This window comes from Lolium rigidum, chromosome 7 (genome assembly GCF_022539505.1).
Source record: "Lolium rigidum isolate FL_2022 chromosome 7, APGP_CSIRO_Lrig_0.1, whole genome shotgun sequence".
Taxonomy (NCBI): Eukaryota; Viridiplantae; Streptophyta; class Magnoliopsida; order Poales; family Poaceae; genus Lolium; species Lolium rigidum.
The window spans coordinates 1,639,844-1,656,460 of NC_061514.1; the positions used below are offsets into that span (position 1 = coordinate 1,639,844).

At 48.5% G+C, this 16,617-nt stretch overlaps 2 protein-coding genes across 2 annotated transcripts; one reads left to right on the forward strand and one right to left on the reverse strand.

The window, feature by feature from the left end:
• The first annotated feature begins 492 nt into the window (after window positions 1-492).
• On the forward strand, window positions 493-1,843 carry LOC124675600 (WRKY transcription factor WRKY51-like). Its single transcript, XM_047211671.1, has 3 exons — window positions 493-1,167; window positions 1,256-1,381; window positions 1,477-1,843. The coding sequence occupies exons 1-3, from the start codon at window positions 560-562 to the stop codon at window positions 1,670-1,672; spliced, it is 930 nt and encodes a 309-aa protein (XP_047067627.1). The 5' UTR covers window positions 493-559; the 3' UTR covers window positions 1,673-1,843.
• A 12,513-nt stretch (window positions 1,844-14,356) lies between these two features.
• LOC124679432 (putative 4-hydroxy-4-methyl-2-oxoglutarate aldolase 2) lies at window positions 14,357-16,370 on the reverse strand. The gene is made up of 3 exons (XM_047215188.1): window positions 15,860-16,370; window positions 15,631-15,743; window positions 14,357-14,905 (listed from the first exon to the last, which is right to left on the reverse strand). Exons 1-3 carry the CDS (start codon window positions 16,368-16,370, stop codon window positions 14,687-14,689), a joined length of 843 nt encoding a protein of 280 aa, XP_047071144.1. The 3' UTR covers window positions 14,357-14,686.
• Between the last annotated feature and the right edge of the window lie 247 nt (window positions 16,371-16,617).

Sequence of the window (16,617 nt, forward strand, 5' to 3'; positions counted from 1 at the left end):
CTCGTGGGGCAGGGCCAAGAAGATGTCATTATCACACCGCATTGGGTGTTTTTTTTGAAAGAGGCCCTCTCAAATATCTACAAGTCCCCTGATTTATTGGATATGGAAGAAGGACCCAGCTGCAATGGTGAGCAACAACTCAAAGGGTGACAAGTATATAGAGTATTCGGTATTTCCATGCATAGAAATTGAAAAATCAAAACAATAGTAACAGATCTGTTATAGTAGTAGAAATTTGAAGCTATTCTTTTCGAAATAGTGTGATCTCAGACTCAGACACCACAATGGTAGTATCATGTAAAAACTGTGACACTGACGGTTATCCAAGGGGAATGTATAACTAATTAGGAGATACTTGAGGGTGGTAACTGCAAAAGCGGCAACGATAATTGACTCGCATCTTCCTCTGCTCACCCCATTTCCACCTATAAAGTCACCCATGGCGTCCGTCCACACACCTCCAACTCCCAACCAAACCCAAGAAGGAACTCAACCCAGGACAGCCAGGGGAGCCAAGATCTGCAGCACGGTCACACAGGACAGAGTGACTCCGGCGACCATGGCCGTGGACCTGATGGGCTGCTACGCCCCGCGCCGCGCCGACGACCAGCTGGCCATCCAGGAGGCGGCCGCCGCCGGCCTCCGCAGCCTGGAGCTGCTGGTGTCCTCCCTCTCCGCCGCGGCGCCGTCCACCAAGGCGCACCAGCCTCAGCCGCAGCAGCCGTTCGGGGAGATCGCGGACCAGGCCGTGTCCAAGTTCCGCAAGGTGATCTCCATCCTCGACCGCACCGGCCACGCCCGCTTCCGCCGCGGCCCCGTCGAGGCGCCGACGCCTCCTCGCCCGGTTCCAGCTCCCGTGGCGGCTCCTCCGCCGGCTCCTGTGACGGTCGTGGCGCCGGTGTCGGTGGCGGCGCCGTCGCACCCGCAGAAGAGCCTGACGCTTGACTTCACGAAGCCGAACCTGGTGAGCGTGTCGGCGGCGACGACGTCCGTGACGTCGACCTCCTTCTTCTCGTCCGTGACCGGCGGGGAAGGCAGCGTGTCCAAGGGCCGGAGCCTGATGTCGGCCGGGAAGCCGCCGCTGTCGGGCCACAAGCGGAAGCCGTGCGCCGGCGGGCACTCCGAGGCCAACACCACCGGCAGCCGATGCCACTGCTCCAAGAGAAGGTGCGCAGAAACCGCAACAAAGATTCAAACCAGCAGTTCCCTTTTTAGCAACCCATTCTCTAACTGTCGATTGTTTGGTTTTGTGCAGAAAGAACAGAGTTAAGACGACGATCCGCGTCCCGGCGGTGAGCTCGAAGATCGCTGACATCCCGGCGGACGAGTACTCGTGGAGGAAGTACGGGCAGAAGCCGATCAAGGGATCCCCTTACCCACGGTAAATCTCTTCCCCCACCGATTCAGCAATACCTCGATGAACAATACAATCCGTTTGCACAGGAATCTGACCGTATTACTCGTCTCCGTTTGCAGCGGCTACTACAAGTGCAGCACTGTCCGCGGGTGCCCTGCTCGGAAGCACGTGGAGCGGGCGCTGGACGACCCTGCGATGCTGGTGGTGACCTACGAGGGCGAGCACCGGCACTCGCCGGGGCCGTCGCTGATGGCGCCGTCGCCGCTGCCGATGCCGATGGCGATGAGCGTGGCAGCCGGCAACGGGCATGCCTAACTTACTACAGTAGCTTTTTTTTGTTGTTGTTGTTCTTCCCCTCCTCTTTGAGTGAGCGGGGCTTGGGTGGATCTCGGTCAATCTGATGATGCTGTGGTTGTAAAGAAGAAGAAAAAGATTGTAGAAAGAGGGAGGGAGAGGGAAACTCGATGGTGGCAGAACATTTTACAACTCTCCCGGCTCAATTTAGATTTAGTTCGTGTGCAATTTAGATTTTTTTTTTAAGCCAGCAGAACCGTATGAACGGATGGACAAATTGTATGCAACGACGACTCCTGGAGATTGTTCAGTTTAGCCGTATCTTAGGGAGACGGCGAAATGAATTCAGCTATACGAACTGGTAAACTGTGATTTGGACAGCTAACAAGGACAAGGAAAACACAAATACTTTGACCCCAATTGATTGAAAACCCTATACAGGCTGTAGTCCCATCTCACATCTGTTTTGAAAATGAAATGAAATTCAGAGGGGAGTGGAGAAGAGAACAAGAAGTCATACGCATAAAGAAAGCGCAATAATTCAGCAAGCTTTTGTCCCGTGGCGCCCTGTGCAGATGTCAAGGCCGGGTGGGCATCTGCGCGTCTGATCTGGGTGGTGGGGCCCGCGTGGCTCCCGGTCAAAGGTGGCGGGTGAGGGGTCGCTTTCCAGCCTGCACCCCGCAGTTGACCGCATCACGCTGGCCCACCATGCAGCGAGAGAGGGAGAGTAGGAGGATCATTTCTCTTCCTCCCACTGCTTTTACTTTGCGGTTTTCTAATTAAAGCAGGTGGGGCCCACGCCAGCACCGCTATAGGAGGACCATGGATGGATGTGGCTCGCTAGGTCACTCGCCGTTTTATTTCAATTTCAACTCCTCGGTTTGCTCGCCCCATCCGTTGTTCTGTTCTGGACGGAGCCCGTCCGTTGACTTCTCCTGCCAGGGAGTCTTTGCTTAGCAGCTACGCCTGTCGCAACGCAAACTCTAACCCGTCCACTCACGTTAACACCGAGTGCTTCCGCTAGTGCTACGTAACTTAGCGGTAGATTCCGATCGACAAATCTAACCTTTGCTTAGGTTTAGAGGCGACGACCCAGAATTTCTAACTGGATTCGCGCGTAATTTACTCCTCCCCCACCATCACCATCGACGAACAGAGAGCAAACTCGCCACTAATAGTACTAGTTCTTTATAGCAGCCAGGCCAGCCTTCTGCTAGTAGAATATTACAACTACTCGGACCCTTGGAGTACCACTCTACCGTTGCACATAGACCTCTACGCAACGGCACTGTTGCAGGTCAATGGAGCCTTTGCCTCCTCTACTTGCTGATGCAGCTTTCCGGTTGTAAAGTAAAACCATTGCTGTTTACTTTTATCCCAAGCGAGCCAGAGAGATAATAGAGAGCGTGGCCGCTGGAGAAGGGCAACTGGGACATTCTTTGCATCTAACCCCGCTTTTGGCCTAACCCACTGTCAAAACCAAATTGTTTAATGCTGCAACTTACCGATTAAGAATAGATAGTCTTTGGCTGAGGCAGCTCCCTTCCCTGATCGGATCAACCAATGCGGGATTTTCCGTTCATAAACTATGCAGGGTTTCATCTCCGCAATGCTCATCTCTCTCCCCGGGTGATCTGTCCAAGTGGACTTGCTCCATCATGGGCTGGGTGCGACCTAAAGCTACACATAAACTAATGTAGGTCATTATCTTTTTTGAAGTATTCCTGGCTTAATAAGCTGTCATGATGCAATATGCTCCCTCCGTCAGCAGGAGTACTAGTTTTGGGGTGCAGGCAAAAAAAAAAAAATCTCGATCTGAATTCAAATGAGCCAAGATTTTTCGTATGATTAGGACATCTCGACCATTGTGGGCACAATTTGTATATGTTTCAGTCCGTTTGCGTGGAGCCACCAACACAAAATTAGCTTCTCATTTGTTTGCGTATGCTCCTATCCTGCAGGCCGTGCCTCTATTTTTTCTTACCGCATCTAACATGAGCAAGAACATTTCGTATATAACATTCATTAATTATGGGAGAAGAGATAGGAAAAGATAACTTTTGATGAACACGGGGACGCGACGCAAAAGCTGGACGCAAAGCTGCCACAAATTTAGTTCAGAATTGCATCCAAACTGATAAGCCGATTACTTTACGTTGGCCCGTTGGGCTCAGGACAGACCTATTTTTTTCATCCGGGTAGACTAAAATAGACATGAAACGTGAGGGATCCGTAGCATAGAAAACAAAAAGTTTACTACCGCAAAAACGAATAACAAGCCAAGATCTAATCTAGTAGATGGTAGCAACGAGATGAGATCAACATACTCGAAGATTGCGAAGCGTTAATGAGATAAATCTCGGGGATGATGTAGTTGATGACTTGCCGCTCTTAGGAGCGAGTAAAAGATCTCGACGGTGCTGCAATCGGGCAGCATCTCCGCTCTCGGTCACACGTACGGTGTTCATGAAGACGTCCTTCTCCCCGTTCCAGCGGGCAGCAGAAGTAGTGGATTCTCCTCGGAATCCCAGCAGCACGACGTCGTGATGACGGTGGTGGTGGAGATCTCCTGCAGGGCTTCGCCGTAGCCGTGCGGGAGAGAGGTGGAGGAGGGTGGCGCTAGGGTTTGGAGAGAGGGGCTAGGGCGCCGACCTTGGTGCCCTTGAGGTGGTGCGGCCAATGTGTGGCCGGCCCCTCCCCACCTCCCCCCTTTATATAGGTGGAAAACCCTAGGCTCCAATCGTACTCCTCATGGAAGTCCAATTGAAAACCTACCATATATGCAAAGGTCAAAACCTAGTCAAGGTGGGTTTTCCCTCTTTTCCTTTTGAGTTGGCCGGCCAAGGAGGTGGAGTCCACCATGGACTCCACTTTCCCACCTAGTGGGACGGCTAAGGCTGGTGGAGTCCCACCTACCATAGTAAAATATTCCGGATGAATCTAGAACCTTCCATAAATTTAACGGACCATTCCCAAACTTGGAATAAGACTTCCCATATATGACTCTTATTCTCCGGACCATTCTAGACCTGCTCGTGATGTCCTGGATCCATCCGAGACTCTGAACAATATTTGAACTCCATTACATATTCCATATTTATTTAAAATGACATCAAACCGTAAGTGTGTCACCCTACGGTTCGCAAACTATGCAGACATGATCGAGACACTTCTTCGATCAATAACCAACGTCGGGACCTGGAGATCCATAATGGCTCCCACATATTTAACGAGGACTTCGTTATTGAAAAGATCATTAATATATGATACCGATTCCCTTTGTCGTGTGATACTTTACTTATCCGAGGTTCGGTCGTTGGTATCTCTATACCTAGTTCAACCTCGTTACCGATAAGTATTCTTTACTCGTACCATGATATGGCATCCCTTGTGAGCCAGTCGCATGATTGCAAGCTAATTGGATGACATTCCACCGAGAAGGACCAGAGTATATCTACCTGTCGTTTGGATGGACAAATCACATTATTGATCCACGCGCTTCAGCCTATACTTTCCGTATACTTAATGCTACCTTTATAACCACCTATTTACGAAGTAGTGTTTGATGTCATCAAAGCATCCATCCGGTGCGGGTAATTAACATGATCACATGGTCGAAGGATTAGGTTACTATGTATCTTAAAGCTTGTGGCAAAACGAACTAAATAACTTGATCATATGCTACGCTTACTATGGATGTGTGTCCATCACATCATTCACCTAATGATATGATCTTGTTATTACTATCCAATGTTCATGATCATGAAACTATGATCATCTATTAATCAACAAGCTAGTTTAACAAAAGGCTTACTAGGAATTCTTTTATGTTTAGAAAATACACAAGTATTAATGTTTTCGGTTAATACAATTATAGCATGAGATACAAATATTTGTCATAAACACAAATATATAATTATTTCCTCTTGGACATATCTCCAACAAAACGTCCATTTGCTTTTGGCCGCTGGAGATGCCCTAATGACATTTACCGGAGGGGCTAAGAATTTTGGCTACCGGTTGATAACCATGGTATTTCACTTGGTAACCAGATCCTTAATCATAATTTGGTTGGTCACCTCATCTTAGCAATTCTGATTTTTTTTCCCTGTTTGTGTTTGGTAACGCCGTGGATTTTTCTGATAACAATTTTTTCTGCTGCAGAACAGTGTTCCTCCCCATGTACTGCAGCTGATGTGCGAGCGCCATCCAATCTCAGGGATCTGGTCCTTGATGTTACCGGTGAGGCATTGGGCTGTTCATCTCATATCAGGGCTGCAGTATAATTTAACGAACACCATCAGGGTGGAAAAGAAGCAATCCTCAAAGTGGAGATGGAATTCTCAAAAGCCGGTGGGAGTTGAATATTGGACCTTGGATGGTCTTCTCCATTGAGGGGCCTCTAATTGGTGACTTTTAGCAGCCTAGCTTCTTAATTAAGTCTATACCTCTTAATTACTTATTGCTAGTGCTAATTGCCTAGCTAGCGTCATATGATTTGACTAATCACCACGGTTTGGGTGCTTAGCGGGGAAGACCTATCTGCTCGGCGACCTGTTCGTTCATTTCTAGAATCTAAAATGTACTAGTAGCAGATGAATAACGTCTTGATTGGGCCAAATGGAGATGTTTTTGGGGTCTGAATAATCTAATTTGTTTGGGATCGCACATGAGCAGGCGACAGATTGGCATTGTTAACAGTTTATTAGTGAGGCTGGTCGCCGGACAAGCTGCAGACAATGAAGGGTGGCTGGGTGGGTTCCCCCACCACGCAGCCAAGTTGCATGTTGTTTAGTGCTTGATCGCCATGTTCCTTTTTCAGCGTTTCGGACCGCCAACATTGAGGTCAAACGTTGCACACAGTCACAGATCCTGTTTTTTTTTTTTCTCTTCTTCTTTTTTTGTGTGCGGAGTGACTGTCAGCATGTGTATGTAACTGCTCGTCTGCTCCATTGACAGTCGGATAAGTGATGATGTCAAATAAAGCGGCTTGAGGAGAAGCAAAGATTGCAGTTTGTTGAGTTAGGTTGACAAACCTCAAGTGTACATTCCTTCTTCGTTCAGTTGAATTGAATCGTAGGGTAAAGCAGCAAATCTGGCTGGCAGATAATCTTACGAGCGCTTGACGTATTCACTTTTGATGTACTGTTCACCTTGAGGAATCTACTCGCCATCAGCAGCGTCAAATCCAAGACGAGGCCATCTGAAGTCCTGAACCGAGCGACCCATCAGCCACACTCCACTTTTCTTTTGAGCGGATCAGCCACATTCCACATGGGTGCATCACTATGCTCCTCCTACCGGCCCAGCCTCGGCCCATCGCCCACGGCCACAGTTCTATCCCCGCAGCCCGCAACAAACTTAGGCCTGTTTGTTTGGATTGTGTGTTTCGCTGGCTCTACATGGAAAACTGTTTTTTTCGAGCGTCACTGTTTAACAATTTGGCTGCATGGCTCCCGGAGTTTTGAGAACATGTATTTGTAATGGTTTTATTCTATGCTTATATGTGACTATGAAATAACATGAATAATTGACGAGATAAAGGTTTGTCGCTAATACATATCCATATGATTACGCAAATATAAGATAACATCCATAATGAATATATATACTTCTCCAAAATACATACTAATATTGTTACACTCATTAATAACTCAGCTAGCACTAGTTAATCATCTTCTTCTAGCATTGAACAATGCGGTAGCAATGCACTCACGCGTTGAGTTCATGGAAACCGTGTGTACTCCGTTCGGAGCAGTATCATTAGCTAATGTTACCGACTGCCTTTGGACCTTAGGAACGTAATTCTCATTAGAATCACACCGATCAAATTGTTTGTCACGTAGGTTTGAGTCCCTAATAAAATTGTGAAGCGTGATGCAAGCAAGAATAATTATTTTCTATCTAACCAAACCGTAAGATGGAATATACTACAATATGCACCACTTGTTTTTCAAGATACCAAACACACGCTCGATAGCATTCTGAAGCAATGAGTGTAGATAGATAGTTGAAAATCTCTTCTTTCGTTGTTGGTCGTCCCTCTCGACGAAAATCTGGTATATGGTATGTGTTCTACTTAAAAGAAGCTAAGAACCCTTTTCTGGTTGGATAACAAAAATCAACAAGGCGGAGGGTCGCCGGCGGCCAGCAGGAGAGGCGGTGGCGGGCTTCTGCGGGTGGCAGCGCGAGTTATATGTGGGGGAAACCTTAGTGCCCTTGCTCTGGTCCTATCACGAGCTGGGGAAGGAATCTGGAAAGAAATCGATTCAGGCCAGAGAATAAGGAGTAGTCCGGCAAACCTTTATTCCACTCAGCGGTGGCAGTCAAAGTAAATACTCTGGAATGATATGGGTAAGTCTAAAAAACAATTCGGCTATTAAAGTGAAAGCTGCGAGGAAGCACCGCAGAGCACCGCAAAACGTGCATCGTCATCCTTGCCTATTGGGTGCTTCGATTTTGGCAAAGCCACCCCCAAAAGCCACATGTTTGTTTTTATTCACTGGCTTTTTCCACTGGAAAGATGATAAAAGCCAGAACAAACACCCCTTAACAAACTCACTACCAGGTATAAACATGCAACACAACAGGCTTCGTCACCGTTAGCACCGGCAGAGAGAAACGATGAAAACACCAGAAACTACTATGTTCACAAAACACACAAGCTTCGCTTTAAACTTGAGACCGTTTCTCAAAGGTTCAAAACATCACATGCCAATCCACTTCCTTGATGGCGCCCATTCTTGCCGACCACCCAAGGCATCATTCTCATAGCCCTATACAACAGGTCAACAACAGTGCCGCGGTGACTTGAGGCTGCCACACGTTTACCTTCAACCTTGCACACAATCCTGTAAGGATCACTTGTGAAAATTCTATCAAATAATGCACCATTCATAGTTCTCCACGCATGCCACATAATAACAAAAGAGTAAACCGCACGGGCGGTCCTAATTCTTTGCCCATGCCTTCACTTTAGTCCCTATTCTTTAAAATTGAACATCTTAGTCCTAAATCTTTCATAAATGGTTCATGTGAGGTCCTAAATTGGTCTGACCAGCGTTGACCTCCGCCACATCGACACTGGGGCCAGGAGACAGACATCTCACCCTACATATTTGCTAATAGGCCCTTGGGATTGTATTTCTTCCAAAATACGGTCCATGTTTCTGTCTGCACCCCTTTCTACCACGGTCGCTCCATCACACAACTCGAGGCCGTTCGATTCCGCGAGGCCAGTGTACATGTGGTCCCTACCTTCATTGGTGCATGGACACGACGACGAGCTCGCCGGATTCATGCTCGACTAGGGTGTAGGCCACACAGTGAGGTCTTGCATGCACACCTCGTCAGCGATTGTTGCGCTCCCAGCCAAAGAGTTCATCGAGGGGGTCGACCGGCCCGAAGACGGTTGCTTGCGCATGGGCGTCACAATAGACCTGGGCGTCGCGGTTGTCCTCATCGCGTGCAAGGGCAGCCTCCAGTCCACCCGCAGAGAAGCTCCATCACCGGCGACCATGCGCACCGGCTCGTCCTCGCCTTGGCTGACGCGGTGCAATGACTAGAGGAGGTAGGTGTCCAGCGTTCTCCGCAGTAGTCAGAGGAGGTGCTGGAGCAAGCTCGTGAGCGGGTCCAGCTTGCTCTGTCACGCGAGTCAGAGATCTAGGGCCGCCCAAGATTTGGGGAAGAATGGGAAATGGACTGTGGCTTGGGAAGAAATATAAAGAAGGGGGCTGATAAGGGGTGGCCCGATCTTCTCAGTAAGCAACGGTGGTGATGATGATCACGGGATGATAGCAACGGAGGAACACGACGATGTAGTGGATGATAACTTGTATGACGCAACGAGATCTCTCGATTGGTCCCTGTCGCCAATGCAACAGCTCTCAACATTGCAAGATATTCGCAACTCCACACACTTGCGCACGTAGCCGCCGACCACAAAGCGGTAAGTTGCAACCGTCTAATTCCCAATGGAACAGCAGATCACACAAGACTTTATCAGGATCTACACAATATCAAGCAATATGGTGTAGGGAATTCAATAGTTTTGCAGAGCAAACAACTAAGAACTAGGGTTTATCTTAAACGTGGTCTAAAGCAGCTAGGGGGCGTCCTGGGCACTTATATAGGCGTCCGGGATGACTTCTGGTCGAAAAGATACAAGAATAACCGACCCAGAATAGATCTGGTCGAGACAGACTCGGACACGGCCGGTCTGGGGGCCGGTCGACCGGGCCTGGAACCGGGCTAGCCGGTTCAAACCGGGCCAGGGACCGGGTGACAACCGGGCTCGGGAATTGTGGCGCAGTAACCCGTCCGGTTGGCATCAGCGTGGCACCCGGTCGGCGCCGGGGTGGATCCGGCCTGCCGCCCGGTCGGACCGGGCCAGGGACAGGGCGCGCCGGCGTGGCGGCCGGTCTGACCAGGTGCTGGGCCGGCATGAACGTCGTCTTCTCCTTTCGCGCATGCCTCCCGCACCTCCCTCGCGCGTCCATGAGATTTATTCATGTCCAGCTCCTTGTCCAGCTCCACGTCCATCTTCACGTCCAGCTGCTCTTCTCCTCCTCGTGCGATGTTTGTCTCCTCTTCATACCTGATGATACATAAGTAATGGGACTTAGGTAGTATAAAGTTCTGATCAATCAAAGTATCGTTTAGGAACAAGTTCACCTGTTGTTTAAGTAGCTTCGCACGAGCTCTTGTAATAGGTCCTATCCGAACTTCATTGGACTTGAGCTTCACAGCAGGTTCATCTTTAGTTGGTAATGACGGAGGTGGTAGTGAGGTAGGGATGTCCTCATCAGGGGCTATTTTGCGAATTTGCAAGTCCAACCGGTAGCCTCCTTTGCCTCATTGTTGACGTGGCAATGGTCAAACGCCACGCAGGCAGGTCAACATGAGTCAAACCAAAATAGGACCTCGGGTGAGCAACTAACCAAAGATTTAGGACCGAGATGTTCAATTTTAAAGAATAGGGACTAAAGTGAAGGCACTGGCAAATAATTGGGACCGTCCATGCGGTTTACTCATAACAAAAAGACCTTGTCCTATGCCCCCAATTTCTGGAGTATCCTAATTACCATTTCCCAACAACACCGATGTAATGTCACCTTGGTAGCTTCTTCTGATCTATGTAGAAGTGAACAACTCATATATTAGGTGTCACATATAAGATTTACCGAACGCGGAATCCTCTTTATTGTTGACTGCATATCTAGAAACAAGAAAGAATTTCGTTGTTGCTTTAAGTCATCTCTAGTTAAATTCGCAATTGTCTCATCCACTTTTGCAGATTCTCCATGGTCAACTCTCGTCCATCTCCCGACCTTGATAGACAGTCACCATCATGAACCTGGTACTCGTCAACACTTCTCAACCTCCACACTTGTCTGACCACATGTCTAACCATCAGTGTCCTAGTTTATCCTGGTGTTCGTATATAGTCCCACTGATCCTTATGGGTCACGAACCCACACAAGATCATCCTCCACTACTACAACACTGGTCATACCTTGACCGATGACGCACATATCTTTTGGATCTTCGGGCGCCCATCTGAACAACGTCTCACTCCATCTCCACCTTCAACATGAGCCATAAAATCCAAGTTCTCCAGTGTGCACCATCTTGAATTAATCCCGCGCCACATGTTGAAGCGTGCATACCCTTCTGTCCCATGTTTTCAAGCCACAGAAATCAGGAACCATCAACATCACACTCCTATATCATCGTCGCTAATCTCGCCGTCCTTTTCTATTTTGACCGACCTCCATGTCAATCTGTTCGATTGTTTAGGTTACTCGCCTTATGTGACTAACCCAACCGGATTTATCCGACAGAAACCATGCCGCACCTTGCATCGTATCAGCCCAGCACATCACCATACATTACTCGACACCGTGTTGATGCATGATCTTTGCATGTCGCGCTATAGGCTCATGCAAGCCTTATGCACACTCCTTCGTCCTTGACGTTTCGATGTCTACAACGATCCGCGTCAAACTTCATGGTACAGACCTTACACATAATAAGTAAATTTTATCGGAACAAATAATTCCGTGTAAATGATCACGCATGGACCACTATTTTGTCTTGCTCTTCTATTCGCTTAGCTCACGTCTCAAAGAAACTCTTGACCTGACCGTATTGCAATGATTCAATTGACCTTTTTTCTTTTCAAATCTCGTAATCCCTTCGTCTTACTAAAAATGTCTCAATTTTATTAAAATTTGGATATACCTACTACTAGATAGTGTCTAGATATTTCTAAATTTTGACAAAATCGAGAAATTTTTGGTGGATGGTGGGATGGAGGGAGTACCACGTACGGCCGGTTCCAGACCACAGCCTTACTGCACCGCACGGATGCTCTTGGCCTCCACATAAGCGGAGGCTGCCTCAGCCATACATGCTCCTGATCCAGCTCAAAGACATGCACCGCAGGCCACGCCATCCACGCCACCGTCTGCACGGACGCACGCAAGGTCCGCGTGCTCCACGCGAAGCCAATTCTTGTGCATCTTCCGTCCTTCCGCAGATCGGGTCGATCTACACCTCGAAATAGGCTTTCGCCCCGCTTTATAAATAAAGCAACGATCATACATGGGTTCACACACACGAAAAGTGAAATACAACTCGAAGACAACACAGACAACGACTAGCGACGAAGCAAGACTACAGCCCTCCACCATGCCGCCCTCTGAACTTGCCCTACCAAGCCACTTCTTGAGTCAAAGATCCTCGAGCACCAAGGCAGCACCTTCAAGAAGGAAGGCGACGTCGTGACGCCGTCGTTGCCCGGGCCAGCAAGCTGGTCCTAGGGTTTCCCCTGGCACTCGGCAGGGAATGGAGAGGAAGGAAACCACGACGCCCTCAAAGGAGGAAGGACGACACCCACAGGCGCCGCCGCGTCGGTGCCAGACACGCCAGCAGGGATTTCTCCCGTTCCTCCAACACCCAAACCCATAGGATCTTGACCAAGAAGCCCCGAGGGCGCCGCCAGGTCCAAACCACTAGGTCTAGCACTAGCGCACACGTGCACAAGCCAGAGGACGGAACGACAGTGGAGCGAAAAACAGGTCAGGCGCAGCCTCCGTTTAGCTCGGGCCCACAAGGCCCGCAAAGCATCACGCAGACCTAGGCCCGCCTGGCCCGGGTCCGACGTGCACGCTCGAGGACGCCGCTGCCGCCGACCCGCCGTCGTCCTACCACCCCCACGCCCGCCCGATCTGTAGCACGAGTGTCAACCGACGGACCGGCCAGATCCGGCCGACCGTCGACCGAGCACCCCACCGCCAAGCACGCCGCCACCAGCCACCTCTCGAACCACTGCGGCGCCGGCGCACCAGCACCGCCCTAGGCCACCGTCCCCCAGGGTAGACAGCCGCCGCCGTCACCACCAGATCCGGGCCCGCCTGGCCCAGATCTGGCCCGCAACGCGCATAGCCCGCCCCGGGAAGCTTCACACGCCAAGCACCCGTCCCTCGCGCCGTCGAGCCCAGGATCTGCAGAGGTGGACTCAGGCCACCGCCGTCGCCATGGAAGGCAGCCGCCGCGAGCACCACCACCCGCCGCCGCCTCCACCTGCGGGAGGTCGCCCCTGACGCAGCACGCCGGCTGTTGCGGGCCAGATCTGGGCCAGATCGGGTCGATCTACACGCTATAGCTATCTTGCTCTGTTGCCCTGCCTCGCGCCAACTCGAGGAAGATCACGATCAATTACATCGGAGTTGCATTGCTCGAGCGATCGCCCACGCTTACAACTAAATCTGACAAAATCCGCACTTTGATCTTTGATCTCGCATCATTCGACTTAGCGATACACACCGCTTGCCTCCAATTCAACCTCGCTCTGATATATACTACTTGTTTGTCACATGTGCGAAGTCTATTATACGAGGACAAGCAATCACAACAAACGACATTGCAATTTGTTAACACACTTCAGCGATCAACACCTACATTTGCTAGAACTGCTTTAGGGGCGCTCCTACCGAGATACTATCATGGTACCGTCGACGATAATCCCATCGAGGTGATAAATACATCAAATCTATAACGCCACGCCGATCTAGCGTCCTGGACCGTCCCGAAAATTGACGTTGTGTCTAACCTAGCTTTCATCTAGTCTGGAGCCCGGCTGGATTTTCTTTTTCGAATATTGGACCTTGGATGGTCTTCTCCATCGAGTGGCCTCTATCTAATTGGTTTCTTTTGGCAGTCTAGATTATGTATTAAATCTCCACCGATTGTTGTGAACGAAACAAGTAGCATTTGCCAAACTCAAGTACATGTCCATTTTAAACTTGTCCTCCAGGCTACATATTTTCGATTTTTGATTCGTAATTTATCACGGACATGCGTGCCTGTCTCCAATTTTTTTTAATCCAAAATAAAAATATTTTTTCCCGCATAGTGCAAACGAGCTTAGGAATACCTGAGTCTTGCTGTGTATTTCTATTTACATGCCTCCTTTTAGAGTGAGCACTACCGGTGTTGAGGCCGCAGAACAACATCATCTTCTAGACAGTGGCAGAGCCACGCTTTGGCTGTGTAGTCATTTGACTACACAGTTTTTTGGCAATACATATGTTAAACTTGTGTAATAATTCCTTATGTTTGCACTAGCGCCATCATCTTCAGCATATTGTGATCTCAACCCAAATATGACAACATTTTGTATTGGGTTTCTCGTGTTTGCTCACTAACATAGAAAAAAATATCATTTGAACATTCAGATATAGAGGCATTGCATGTTTGGAACTAGACTAGGTCTGACTCATCCCACTGTTCTTTTGATGTAGTAATAATGAAAGGGAAATGGAGAAGAACAATATAGAGCTTATTGGAGGTCCACCCATTTTCAGTATAGAACTGCTGGAGATTACGGCAGTTGACACTCATGCATGGCAAAACACTCGAAACTACTACGGCTTATAATCTCTTCTGTAGGACTGTAGGTTATGCCGAGTTTATTCACTAAAATGAAAGACTGACCAAACGCGCTTTAGATGCCGATGCTTCGAAAATCTGCTAGACTTCATCTGAGACAACTTGGCATTTTGCTCCCAACCTCTTCCTCTTCTGTTCCACTTGTTCAGTTTTGAGCAATAAAAATATCCCAACAACTGATGCCAACATGCAGACAACAATGAGGCACAAATCAAGCCAATCAGGGCGGAAGATGAAGACCGCGATCCACAAGGAGACCATCATGATTCCGATTGCGACATACATCAGCGTCGAAGTCGGCTGCAGGAAACAATATACATCAATAAATCACGACAAGTTAATAGCGAAACAAAACCTACTCCGTCCATTCCAGTTATTAAGGTGTATTTTATTTTTCTAAGCCAGCATTTGACCAACAATTATTCTTTTAATACTCCCTTTAGTTCATATTAATTAACTTAACTTTGTCTAGATACATATGTTTGGTCAACAAACACATCTAAATACACCCGTATCTAGATAAATTTGAGTCAATTAATTTGGATCAAAAGGAATATATGATTATGTGGTACAAAATCAAACTGATAAACAAAATAATTATGAAAACAACATACTGAATAAAAAATTCATGTCATATAACCTCAATTGATGGTAAAAAGAAAGTCTTAACGAAACAACAATATACATCTAACTTTAAAAAAGGAGAGGGTGTTAGGGTATGTTTGATTCGTAGGAAAAGAAAAATAGAAAAAAATATAGGATTGCAATGTTATTTCCACTCCGGTCCTACAAGAATTCATATGTACCAAAGTTTGATTGATTTCACCGCAAGAAAAACTAAGAATTATGAAAAAGAGGCATGAGTGGATGTTTAATTTTCTAAGTAACGGTGCAAAGGAATCCTTAAGAAAAAAAAAACTATGAACATCAATCCTAGAAATCAACAACCATTAAAAAGATTTCCTATAAAATAATCTTACAACTTTCCTATGCAAATTCTTTAAATCAAACAGGCATCAGGTTACCTCTGCTCTCCTGTGAATCACTTTCCATGCTTCAAGTCTCCGATGCTCATCTCCCAACAGGACGATGCCCCGTGCGTGAGTTCGAGTCTTTTGCCTGGCACCTTCCGGAAATCCTAGCAAGGGGAACAAAAAAAGAAATCAAAACTAAAACACGCTGGCAATGTCGGAGGAAGAAGGAGCGTGAAGTTTCTTTATGTTGGAACGGATGTATAGCAAGTTAGCAACAGACCGTAGATCTCCTTGCTGCAGACAATGATGCCGTCGGTGTCCGCGTAGAGCCACTCCCCGTCGCGGATGACGGCGCCGGCGAATTCGACGTCGACGTGCAGCTCGGGGACCCCGTCTGTCCCGGGGTGGCGTGGGTGGCTGGCGAGCGCGCGGACGCCGATGGGGAACGAGTTGATGTCGGCCACGTCGCGGATGCAGCCGTTCACGACGGCGCCCGCCCAGCCGTTGCGGCACGCCTGCTCCGCCAGATTGCCGCCCATGATGGCGCAGCGCTTGCTGCCGCGGCCGTCGAGCACCAGCACCCGGCCCTCGCCGGACGTCTCTAGGAGCTCGCTTTCCCCCACGTTGTGCTCCAAGACGCGCATGGTGACCACCTGGCCCGAGAAAGAAATGCACTGGCCATAGTCCTGGAAGACAGGCTCCAGGATGCGCAGCTCGCCGGTGAGGATGAGCGAGGCGTTGGCGTCGCACAGGTCAGCCACAGGGGCAGCAGGTAACTTCTGTGCACCCATCTGAATCTGATCGATCGATCTGCAAACAATGGCAAGCAAAGAACCCCGTATATGTACCTAGTGTTATGGTCAGACCGTCAGACTGCTATATAATAACACTATACATGTGCGGACGTTCATGCAATGATTCTTCAAATATTCTTTCTAAATAGAAAACTGACATGATCATAATATTAAGAACATGGTAGGTCGCATGTCAACTTTCTTGTTAATAACTATATGGTGGCACTGGTGGAATAATAGGAAT